Consider the following 12,419-nt stretch of genomic DNA (forward strand, 5'->3'; position numbering starts at 1 on the left):
CTATCACGTGTGCTAGCGTCGGGAAAACTCTTTTCATCATTTTAGTGATAACAGTAGTCGTTCATTCACCTCCAGAAGTTGCTGGTATTTTCTCACACAGCCCCCGCTCTAAGGACATTAAACACTTTCTTCTCTTCCATGTGTATAATAAATGACCCTATGTCAATAAACCTATGTCAATATTTTTCTCATATTTAAGATTACTTAAATTCTCAAACATTTGAAGTTAGCGTCATAAATTCCTGGGTAGTTTTCATTCAGAATAGAGTCCTGAGATGGCCTTGCATCTGCCCAGCCTGGCAAGTTCAGGACAGTCATTTCCTACATGAAAAGAAGGGCTGTGAGGATGGTCCACAGGAGCAGACGTGTGCTTAGGACTGTAGATACGGCCAAGAGCCCATCGCTGCGGTTCTCATAGTTCCCAGAGGTGATGTCACTACTATTCCTTTGCTAAATGGACATAGTACAGTATCTCTATACCCAGAGAATAGTATGGCTATCACCCTTCATCAGGAAAATTCCTTTGTATGCCAGATGTTGGGTAACACAAAAAATTGCAACCTGTCAGAATACAGTGAATAAGTGTCTATGGAATGCTCCACCATAAATAGAACATACAGCATATCACATTAATTTCCCCACACACATTCACACCTACCCACCCAGGGTATACTTGGGGAATATGGAAGAAGAGGGGGCAGAAAGACTGTAGAGCCAGAGGTTGGAGTGGACCAGAGCAAAGCAGTATCTTCTGACCATGACAAGATACTGCCCTCGTGAAGTAACAGTAGCAGTGGCTACCTGCACAAAATCAAGCCAGTCAACATTTCCAACACAGAGTGGGGAGGAGGTCATGGGCTCCCCTCCCTCCTAGCTGAAAACTATAGCCATGAGTGGTTGGCTGCTGGACACAGGTGTGCGGAATAGTTTTCTTCCTTGCTGTGGTCCTCCACTGGACGGCCACACATCTATGCAGATATGGGCAGCACAAAGAGGACACAGTGGATTAACAAAAAGACAACTTTGAAGGGGGTGGGTGATGGTGGTGGACCAAGGCAGAGACAGGGAGTAGTGGAGGGTGAATATAATCATAGACAGTGTATAATGTGAACATCTCAAAAGATTAATAAAAATGTGTTTTTTTTAAAAAAGCTCTTGTTCTGACCACCCATAACAAAAATAAGTAAGTAAGTGCTATCTCTTGAAACTTTCATAACCATTTCCGATTAGAGTTCTGGTGACAGCATTACAGAACTACGTTTAGAATTGATATTGGAGTTTGCCAATCAGGGTGATACTTTTATTACAACATATTTACTCTCAAACTCTAAGGTTCACAGGCCCAGATTTAAACTAGCCTCCGTCCACTGGGTCGCAAGAGTGCTTCCCTGCTACACGGAAACACTAATCACTTGGGGCTGCATCTTACAAGCTGTGTTGAAGACACACCTTCATAGCAAGGCCTGCCTCTCTCCCTGTGGAGGATGAGGATGTAGTAGTTTGAGTGAGAAATGTCTAGTAGCTTCAAGTATTTGAACATTTGGTCCCCAGTTGATGATGCTGTCTGAGGAAGCATAGGAGATGCAGCCTGGCTGGAAGAAGCCAATCATGGTGATGGGATTTGATAGTTTATAGTCTTGCCCATTTCCAATTCACACTGGGAATTCATATTTACGGCAAAAGGTGTGATTTATCAGCTTACTGCCCTTGCTGAGGCACCGGCACCTCTACCCCAACAGCAAATTAGACTCTCGTCCCTGTGGAGTCATAAGCCAGAATAAACCCTTCTCTCCTCTAAGTTCCATGTGGTCATGGTGTTCCATCACAGCAAAGCAACCAATACAGCACAGAGTCCCTAACTGGGAGGAAGTTGGCCCGCCCCAGCAGCTGTCTCCTCCCTCTCCTGGGAAGGGGGTTTCATACAGTGCTGTTAATACACCCTCTAGTTCGTGCTTTCTCTTGGACTCTCAATGCCATTACTTCAAACATGATCCTTGTGGTTCAAATAGCTAGACCATTTTCTTTTGTTTTGGGCTGTGTGTCTCTGTGTCTGTGTGTGTGTGTGTGTGTGTGTGTGTGTGTGTGTGTGTGTGTGTGTGTGTGTGTGTGTTTAGATAGGATCTCACTCTGTAGGCCTGGCTATTTTGAAACTTGTTACCTAGATCAGGCTGACCTTGAACTCACAAAGATCCTCTTGCCTCTGCCTCCTAAATGCTGGGATTAAAGGCATAGGCCACTATGTCCTATCCACCTTGGTTTTTGAGACAGGGCTTATCACTAGAACCCGAGCTCACCAATCTGACTAGGCTGCCTAGCCTCTGGGAGCCTCCTGCCTCCACCTTCCCAGTACTGGGGTTATAAGCATGAGCCATTGTGCCCAGCGTTTTGCACAGGTGTTGGGGATCAAAGTGTAGACCCATATGCACTATCTCCCTATCCCTAGCCGGCCAGTTTTGTGGTGCCTCTATGGAAGTATCTCCTTTTACACACGTAGAAAGAACTCTCTTTTCTGTTTCGGTTAGCATAGAGGAACTGGGAATGGATAAATACCTACAGTATGAGAAAGAAAACTATCAAAAGCGAATACCACCTGTGTGACCTGGATTAGATTGGATTAGTTTTAATTTGTATACCATAATGCTTACCAGTTTTACGTGTGTACTTCCATGAGTTCTGAAAAGTGTGCAGTAATATAACTGCTACCATAGGCGAAAGTTAAGCCAAATATTCCCAGTGTAGACAAGTTTCTTCATGACCTTCAGCTAAACACCCCTTAAGATGAATCAACTGAGTTGTTTGATCAGCATACGTGTACCACGCCCTGTAAGGAATTGCCAAACTGTCTATCTGTGTGGCTTTCATATTTTGTTTTGTTTTGTTTTCTGTTTTTGAGACAGGGTCTCAGCACATCTCCCTTTCTGGCTATCCCGGAGCCATACCCCTATGGCTTTACCATTTTGAGTCATTTTGTCCCTTAGGCCTTTCAGCTTTTCCATATTTATTTTTTATTTTTTTTAGTATCTCTCTTTACCTCATCGCAACCCCAGGAGGTCCTGTCCCTTACAGTGTGTGTGTGTGTCACTCTAGCCAAAAAAGAGCCAAAGTGGTTTAGAATATACATGGGAGTTGGCCAAGGTCCACGGCCATTACTAAAAAAGAAATACTAGGCCTAAGTGTCTGTGGCCCCAAGCGTTACCTGCTAATGATGCTAACAGTTGCCATGTTGTGGCTTCTACGTTGCTGTAACCAGTGGCTGTGTACCAACTTCCCTGCTTCCCAGCTAGCCTCTGAGATGACTTACTAGAGGGGGGTAACTAGGAACTAACTGGACAGGAATGGGGATGGAGCCCTGCCAGCAGGTCATGTACTCTTTCTCTTTACACAGAAGAGAGACAAATGTTCCCTTTTACAGCCTGGAAGAGGAAAGAAGGGGCGTGTGTGTGCACACTCACAAGCTGCCACACACACACACACACACACACACACACACACACACACCATCCTCCTCCAGAGTCAGCCTTCCTGCCAGGTGCCATCTTTCATCTACATCCTCAGGCTCTCATGCTCTTGGCTCGCACTGAGGAAGCATTCCACCTTCCTGCCTCTGTGTTCCCTGTGCCTGGGTCTGGTCTCATGTTTGGTTAAGTTGCCCCGCCCCTTCTTTCTGCTCTCCTCCCCCCACTCTTGCTTCCTTCCTTCGTTCTGCTTCTGTGGATATTCTGTAGGCTCCTTTGTTCCCCAGCCTGCTTTGCATGTTTGTAAGATGCTTTTAAGATGGCTTGAGGGGCTGAGGAGATGGTCCAGTGGACACACACACACACACACACACACACACAGAGGGTAGAAGGGCTAAGAGATGGTCCCGTGGTTAATAGCATGGACTACTCCTCCAGAGGACTTTGGTTCGATTCCCAGCACCCAAGTAGTGTCTCTCAACCACCTGTAACTCCAGTCCCAGGATATCTAGAGCCCTCTTCTGGACTCCGTGAGCACCAGACACACAAAAGGCACGCAGACAAAACACTCCTAAAATAAATAATTGTAATAAAAAGATATTCTAAATATGCTGAAAAGCCATTCAAGAAGATACCCGTGTCAATCTCTGACCTCCACAGGCACACATACAGCCATGGGCACACACACGAAGCAACATCTCCATTCTCACCATGAACATGAACATATAAAATTACTTTCACAAATATACCATTACATTTTAAGGGTATTTTTTAATATATTAGATTTATTTATTGTATGTGTATAAATATATTAGATTTATTTATTGTATGTTTATTGCCTGCATGTATGTATATGCATCATGTGTGTGCCTAGTGCCCATGAAAGTCAAAAAGGGCATCACATCCCCTGAAACTCCAGTTACAGATGGTTGCAAGACACCATGTAGGTGCTGGGACTTGAACCACCATGCGAGCGCAACATGTGCTTAACCACCACACCATCTCTCCAGCCCCTGGTTTTGACTTTTAAGACCAGTTGGCTATATAGCCCACAAAAACCTTGAACTTACTAAGTAGCCCAAGATGGTCTCAAATGCTTAGCCTCCCAAGTGCTGGGTTCAATGTGCCAGCTTTCCCTGTGACTGTCAGCATTTTAAAGTATAATGTGAATGCTTGCATGTGTCATTCAGGAATGGTATGAGTAGAAATTCCTTATGACAAGATCTGTGTGTGAGATGTCAAAAGAGACACTTTCTTTTTTATTAATTTATTTATTTTATTTTTCCCCTGTAGTTCTGAGTATTGAGCTCAGGCCATTCTTTCGCTTGTTTGTTTGTTTGTTTGTTGTTTTGTTTTTTGAGACAGGGTTTCTCTGTATAGTCCTGGCTGTCCTGGAATTCACTCTGTAGTCCAGGCTGGCCTCGAACTCACAGAGATCTGCCTGCCTCTGCCTCCCGAGTGCTGGGATTAAAGGCGTGCGCCGCCACCGCTGCCACCCCCCACCCCCACCCCAGGTGACACTTTCTTTTTTAACGTGAATGTTTTGTTTTGTTCTATTTATTAGGAAAAGGTAGTGATTTTTGTGTTGGGGGATGGGGGTCTAAGTCACCATATGTGGCAGAGTCATTAGTCATCACACCCTTGAAAAGGGAGAACTCTCTCTTCATCCGACTTGTCAAGATGCAAGATTCAGATTCAGCTTGCAGAGACAATTCGTCTTAATTGTCAGGGAGTGCGTGCCGTGCATCTGGGTCCTTACAGGCAGAAGCCAGACGCTCAGTTAAGGCTCTTCTACTTGGGGACCTGATCCTTAAAGGAAAGCTTTAAGTGAGCTTTCAGGTAAAAATAGCACAGTGGAGAGCACGGTGGGAAGTGGGTGGTAGTGGACCAGTCCTTTACAACACAAGTGCTGCATTGTGGTACACACATGTGATCCCAGGACGCGATGGGTGGAAGCAAGAGGGACGGAAGTCCAAGGTCATCTTTGGAGACATAAAACTATAACGCAAAACAAAACTGTCTAGATTAATATATTTCAAAAAATCAGAGCTGGGTATGGTAACTCACCCCTCAGTTCCTGCATTCAAGGCCATTCTGGTCTACTTGGTGACTTCTAGGCCAACCAGAGCTACGTAGTGAGATTCTGCCTCAAAACTAGAATTAAGGGGCTGGCGAGATGGCTCAGTGGTTAAGAGCGCCGACTGCTCTTCCGAAGGTCCCGAGTTCAAATCCCAGCAACCACATGGTGGCTCACAACCATCTGTAACTAAATCTGATGCCTTCTTCTGGAGTGTCTGAGGACAGCTACAATTTACTTACAGATAATAAATAAATAAATCTTTAAAAAAAACTAGGATTAAATAAATATATATGTGATATATATGTATATGTAACCTACAAAAATTATATTAGATATATATGGGATGCATATGTACATAGAAACCACAGAACCTCTAGAAGTAGTCCTCAGCAGGGACCTTTTTCCGTAAGTATGTTTGGGACCACAATTCCTTCACATTCCCGGCTTAAAATAGTTATAAGTCTGTTCAAAAATAGTCTGAGAATGTTTGTTTTCACTTACATACATGCAGGCAAAAACACTCATGCATATAAAAATCATTTTTTAAAAAGATAGCTGTCTTCATCTGTCATTTTTATAAACTCCACACTTTTTATTGCTTCGTGTCCTATCTAAGCCTTCCCATCCCAGGACTAAATAAATATTTACTTGTGTCTTTTCTTATTCTCTTTAGGCTTCAGATTTTACTTTTGAAACTCATTTGTTTCGGTGTGGGGAAAGGGAATCTAGCTTTTGAAAAAGAGATTTATTATTTTCCATGTGCAGGTATTTTGCCAGTGTGCACGTTTGTGCGTGACATTTATGCAGTGCCCTTGAAGGCCAAAAAAAGGCATCAGATCCCCTGGGACTGGAGTGACAATTGTGACCAACCTGTGGGGGGTTGGGACTGAACCTGCTCTTCTGGAAGAACAAATGCTTAGTTACTGAGCCTCCTTCCAGCCCCACGTCTAGCGGTTTTCCTTGCACACAGCTGATGTTGAGTTGGCTCAGCATCATCTGTTGACTGAGTCTGCGTGTGCTCATCTTCAAAGTTCAGCTTTCCTGTCACCACCCTCCTATGTAATACCTCATCAGAGCTCAGTTGGTCAGAACATGGACAGCTTCAGTTCTCTGAAAGTGATCATTTCGATTTTCTACATGGCATCGTCTAGCTTGTTGAGGTCTCAGCTAAAGAAGTGTTACCATCTTTTCCTGGGCTTCAGATTCTGGGGGAGTTTTTTAAGGCTTATTTTTAAATATGCATGCACATATTTGTATGTAGGTTTGTGCACTTGGGTGCAGTGCCCAAGGAGACCAGAAGGGCAGGCCTGCAGTCCTCCAGAGCAGAAGAGAGCAGTCTCTCTCTCCACTGTGCTGTGTTTACGTGTACACTTTGTTTATGTCACCTGAGCGTGACGTAAATGACAGATAGATGGGTGGAAAGGTGGACGATGGGAAAGGGAGAAAACCAAAGAGCTTTGGGTTGTTTTGTTTTAAGTCCTTCTGGATATAAAGTGCTTTGGAGATAGAGGGAGAAATTGTTTAGGTTACCCAAGACTGGCTGTTGTTCCTCCTCAGTCCAGCACCATTGACCAGGAGTTCAGTGGTTGGGGCGTGGACACAAAAGTGAACTCACGCTAAATGTTCTGCAGTGCTGGGCATAGGAGCGTTTTAGTGTAAGTTAGGAAATGCAGATTTTTCTCTTATTTCTTTTTCCTCAAGATTTTATTATTTTATGTGTATAGGTGTTCTGCCAGCTACCTATCTATGCATGACATTAATGCAGTGCCCTTGAAGGCCCAAAAATGGCATCAGATCAAATCTCTAGGTTGGGATTGCTGCCAGAGTTAACATAAAAAATTACTAATTCCCACCCAAACAAAGCAAAGGACACCATAGTTTTGTGTGCCACCAGCTGCTGTCTGTGACATTCTGGTGACTTCTACATGCAGTATATCCAAGAGAGCTTGTCACCAACTCCTCTTTTGTCATTGAGCCCACTCAGTTATTCATCCGTCCCGTCCCTCTTAGCCCAGAACTGTGAAATGAAGCTGCTTTCTTTCCCTGTTACTGTTGCTGTGACTCTAATCCAGGATCCTCACGGCGTGCTTCAGCACACAGTCTGCACTACAGTCACACTTGCCTCCTGGGCAGCTTGTTCTCCACAACACAGCCAGAGTGGCCTTTTAAAACTACTGCATCTAGGCTGGCAAGATGGCTCAGCAAGTCCACTTAGTTGCCTCTAAGCCTGGTGATCTAAGTGTGATCTCTTGGCTCCACATGGTAGGGACTATGACCTCCTACTGCCACCTTGGTGTGTGCACTTACACATCACCAATGAATAAACATGTAAACACCCGTGCATGCACATATATGTACGTGCATGCATGCACACACATGCGCCAGGTCTGATCATGTCAGCTCCCTGTGATAAAGACCGTTCACCAACACTGTCCACATGTGGCTTATCTGTAAAGTGGCCCAGTTCAGTTTCCGTCATGTCTCCCCTTGTCCTGGCCTTTTCCCATGAGAAGGGAGTGGTGTAAATGCCTCGCACAGTCGCAGGGGTAATTTTCCCTCCTGAGATCTCCCTAAGCCCTTCCTGCCCTCAGCTGAGGTCATACTCTATTTTCTGCTCCCATGTGATATGAGTTGGCCGTGTAGAATCTCCATTTGTGTTGTTATTTGATTGTAGTCTGTTTCCGACACTACTGTAAGCCCCGGTAGTGCCATAACCACTCCATTTCACTCACATTATATTGCCAACACAGGACATACTTATATTTTTGTTTACAATCTACCCTAGGAAAAAAAAGATTTCATTTAAAAAAAAATGCATTTTCAGAGAAAGAGCAGTGGTGCCAGTTTTTTTCATGTGTGTGTGCGTGTGTATGTGTGTGGGTGTGAGTGAGAGTGGTGTGTGGGTGTGAGTGTGCACACACATGCAAATGAATTGCAGATACCCAGAGAGGCCAGAGAGGGCATTAGCTATCCTGAAGCTCAAGTTTCAGGGGCCTCATAGCCACCTAGCATAGGTGCTAAGAACTGAACTCAGGTCCTCTGGAAGAGCAACCTGTGAGCTATCACTCCAGCCCTCGTCTGTCTCCCCTCACCCCCAAATCTTTATAGTTTTATCTATGTATTAATAAACCCTTCTGCAGCTGGGCGATGGTGGTGCACACATTTAATCCCAGCACTTGGAGGCAGATCTCTGTGAGTTCAAGGCTGCCTGATCTACTGATTGAGTTCCAGGACAGCCAGAGCTTGAAAAACCAAAATAAAATAAAATAGACCTTCCTTCAGTGGAAGGTTGTCATCTCCATTGAAAACAGCCTTCCATTTGCCTCACGTGGAGCCTGAAGAGAATAAACATCTTAAAAATGATAGAATTTATCAGTATGTATTTTGTTTAAATTTTATAGTGGCTGCGTTTCATACATGTAGCTCAATATGTTTGTAGGCTTATTTACTGCATATTATTTTTATTTTGGAAAGAAAAATATTTTTAAAAAATCATAGATTTACTACCATCTCAAATGGTGGCTTACCTCTTGTCCTATCCCACCCCTCAGGGCTAGGGATTCAACCTCATGTGTCCTAAGTAAGCATGCTACCAGGGAACTCCTTCTCAGGCCTCTTTTGCTCTTTTTATGTTAACTTTTTAAACTGCCGTAATCATAATGTATATGACATTTTGCATTTTTTTTCCTCCTACAAAAGCCTTACCTGTTGATTGATCAGCGTATCATGCTGCGTTTGGCAGGGATGATTAGCCTTCTTCACTTTGCTCACTGCAGCGAGCACTTATGACGCAACACAATACTGGGCTCCATTCTTTATGCCTTGCACCATTCAGAACAACAGCCAGTCTGGTTGATTGACAGGATAGCAATAGAACTGCAGTTACAAAGCTCCCAGTACTGCCCAGCTGTATTTCTTGTAGGAAGCAAAAGTTATCTCCACTTCCTTCCTAAATTCTTTGTTTATTCAGTAACTTGATTACTTACTACCTCCTGGAGTTGCAGCAATGGATTAAGAAAGGTCTATCTTCTAGAACACAGGTCCTGCCTCCTCTTGTGAATGAATGATGGATGAATGAGTGAATCAGGTGAAGAGTTGAAGTTTTTTTTTAAGAACAACAGGGATGAATAAGGGCATAGGGAAAACACCTGAGTCGTACATTGGGGCAGATTGCTAAATGGAGCAAGGAGGGCGCTGTGGGGCTGACTGGGAGAGGGTCTGTTCCTGGCAGGGATCGTCAGGTTCTGTGTTAGTTACTTTCCAGTTTGCTGCGACAGACCACCACAACCCAGGTCTCTTAGTCAGGGTTTCTGTTCCTGTACAAACATCACGACCAAGAAGCAAGCTGGGGAGGAAAGGGTGTATTCGGCTTACACTTCCACAGTGTTCTTGATCACTAAAGGATGTCAGGACTAGAACTCAAGCAGGTGAGAAAGCAGGAGCTGATGCAGAGGCCACAGAGGGATGTTCTTGTTTCCCCTGGCTTGCTCAGCCTGCTCTCTTATAGAACCCAAGACTATCAGCTCAGAGATGGCACCACCCACAAGGGGCCTTTCCCCCTTGATCACTAATTGAGAAAATGCCTTACAGCTGGATCTCGTGGAGGCATTTTCCCAACTGAAGCTCCTTTCTCTGTGATAACTCCAGCTGTGTCAAGTTGACACAAAACTAGCCAGTACATCAGGCAACTTATAAAAGTATTTTAAAAGTCATAGATTTACTATCATCTCAATTAATGACCTGCTTTTTGTCCTCCCCCTACCCCTCAGGGCCAGGGATTTGACCCAGGACCTCATGTGTGTCCAAGTGTGCTTCTATAAAAGAGAGCATTTAGTTGGGTTTATAGTTTCAGAGGGTTACAATCCTTAAGAGTGGCACAAAGGCATGGCAGCAGATACAACGGAGAATCCACAGCCTGATCCCAAAGGAGAAGGCAGCAGAACAAGCCTGGAATGGTGCAAGGCTTTGGAATCTTTAAAGCCCACCCCAGTGACACACCTCCTCCAACGAGGCCACACCTTCCCATCCTTCCCAAACAGTTCCACCAACTGGGGACCAAGCATTTAAACAGGAGCCTGTGGGCCATTCTCACTCAGACCACCACAAAGACCAAAGCCCTGGGATCCACTGTGCTTTGTGATTTCAAGTAGTGAAGAACTAGAGTGAGGGGTGACCGGGAGCCAAGGTGACAGGGTGGGTGGTAATCTCACTATGCATGTGAGCCTCTGACTTCTCCTGGATAAGGTGAGACAGTAGATAGGTAGCAGATAGTGAGCAGCCTGCCCTGCCTGCCACACCCTCTGTCTTCTCTGCCCCTCCCCTGAGGCCCAATAGTCCTTCCTTTGTCACCCCCAGGACTAGTGACCTTGTCCCAGAGTTCGAAGACACATCATTCCCACGCATAAATGTAAATGAGCTTCGCTGTGGTGTCACAGCTGGGTTCTGTAACCAGAGCCAGGCACATTCCAAGCATTTGAGAAACATACAACTTTGATGTCTTATTTCCTTACCTGGTCCTCATTGGAGGAAATGGTTTTCTGAAAACAGTGACCAAATACATTTTTGGACCTGCTTAGGACACTTCACCTAATACGGCACCCTGTCGCTCTGTGGTTATTAAACAATCTGGAGGCCAGCTTTCTGTTTATTTTTGGATGGTTTGGAGGGGAAAGGCTGAGTATAATGTTCTTTGAATTGCTTCGTGGTCAGATCTGTCAAATGCCAGAGATGATCCCGTAAGCAGGCTTGCTTTAGCAGTTCACTGGTGGGAGAATTAGCTGTTACAAATATTCATAGTGATTGATTTCTTTTGTTTTTCTTCTTCTTGTAGAAAGAAAGATCACAGCTTTCCCAGCCTGGGAGAAAAACTATGGAATGCGGTGTACCACTGACTGACCGTAACCAAACGAACTGTACCGACAGTAGTTTGAAAGCCAGCAGTTAGCAGTTTCTTCAGACTTCAACACTGTCCAGCGCTTTCCAGAGCAGACTCACTGTTTACAAGAACTCTTGGCCTCCCGAAGTTAGCAACCTCAGATTTTGTTTATTTAAAGAATTTCTGTGAAAGAAAAGGACCCCAGAGCCCATTTTCCAAAATGGCCATGGACGGGTATCTGTGGATGGTCATTTTGGGTTTCATTATTGCTTTCATCCTGGCGTTTTCAGTCGGTGCCAACGATGTTGCCAATTCCTTCGGAACCGCGGTGGGCTCTGGCGTGGTGACCCTGAGACAGGCATGCATTCTGGCTTCCATATTTGAAACCACTGGCTCTGTGCTGCTGGGGGCGAAGGTGGGGGAGACCATTCGGAAAGGCATCATTGACGTGAATCTCTACAACGAGACCGTGGAAACGCTAATGGCTGGGGAAGTGAGCGCCATGGTTGGTGAGTAGCCTCCCTCCATTGGCACCAGTGGGACGTGTATGCACTTGTGTGTACACGCATAGCACGTGTGCGCACTCTCTCCCTTGCTCCCATGGCTATTCCCACAAGTGCCGTCTTTACCTGTTTTGAAGCTGGCTTTGTTTTTTGTGTCTACCATACCATTTTCATTGACTGTACTTTGTGTATTTTTTTTTTTTTACAAGCAAACTTCTAGTCTCTCAAATTTTTAGCCATTTTAAAGTATACTTGGCACACAGGTTACCCCTCGTAGAATATTGAAATGTTGTTTTAGGGATATGTTAAATTTATTAAAGAATATGCATATTCTTTAATATATCATGGTTTAAATTTTTTAACCTATAACCAACCTTGCAATTTTATAATTTAATCTATAATTTCATTATAATCCATTAAAATTGAAAATTTTCTCATTAAGGTAGTAGTTTTTAACCTGTGGGTCCCATTTCATGGAGGTCACATAAGACCACTGAAAAACACAG

The 12,419-nt window shown here is 44.4% G+C and overlaps 1 protein-coding gene across 5 annotated transcripts in view; it reads left to right on the forward strand.

Moving 5' to 3' along the window:
• The window catches only part of Slc20a2 (solute carrier family 20, member 2), a 92,917-nt gene that overhangs the window by 46,954 nt on the left and 33,544 nt on the right, over positions 1-12,419 (forward strand). For all 5 annotated transcript variants that reach the window (XM_030243367.1, NM_011394.3, XM_030243366.1 and 2 more), the window contains one exon: positions 11,366-11,919. Coding sequence is in view for 4 of the 5 variants with exons in the window: in NM_011394.3 (NP_035524.2) it covers positions 11,631-11,919 (289 nt within the window). In the remaining variant the exon portion in view is untranslated. The remainder of the gene's footprint in view (positions 1-11,365; positions 11,920-12,419) is intronic.

Source organism: Mus musculus, chromosome 8 (genome assembly GCF_000001635.26).
Source record: "Mus musculus strain C57BL/6J chromosome 8, GRCm38.p6 C57BL/6J".
Classification (NCBI taxonomy): Eukaryota; Metazoa; Chordata; class Mammalia; order Rodentia; family Muridae; genus Mus; species Mus musculus.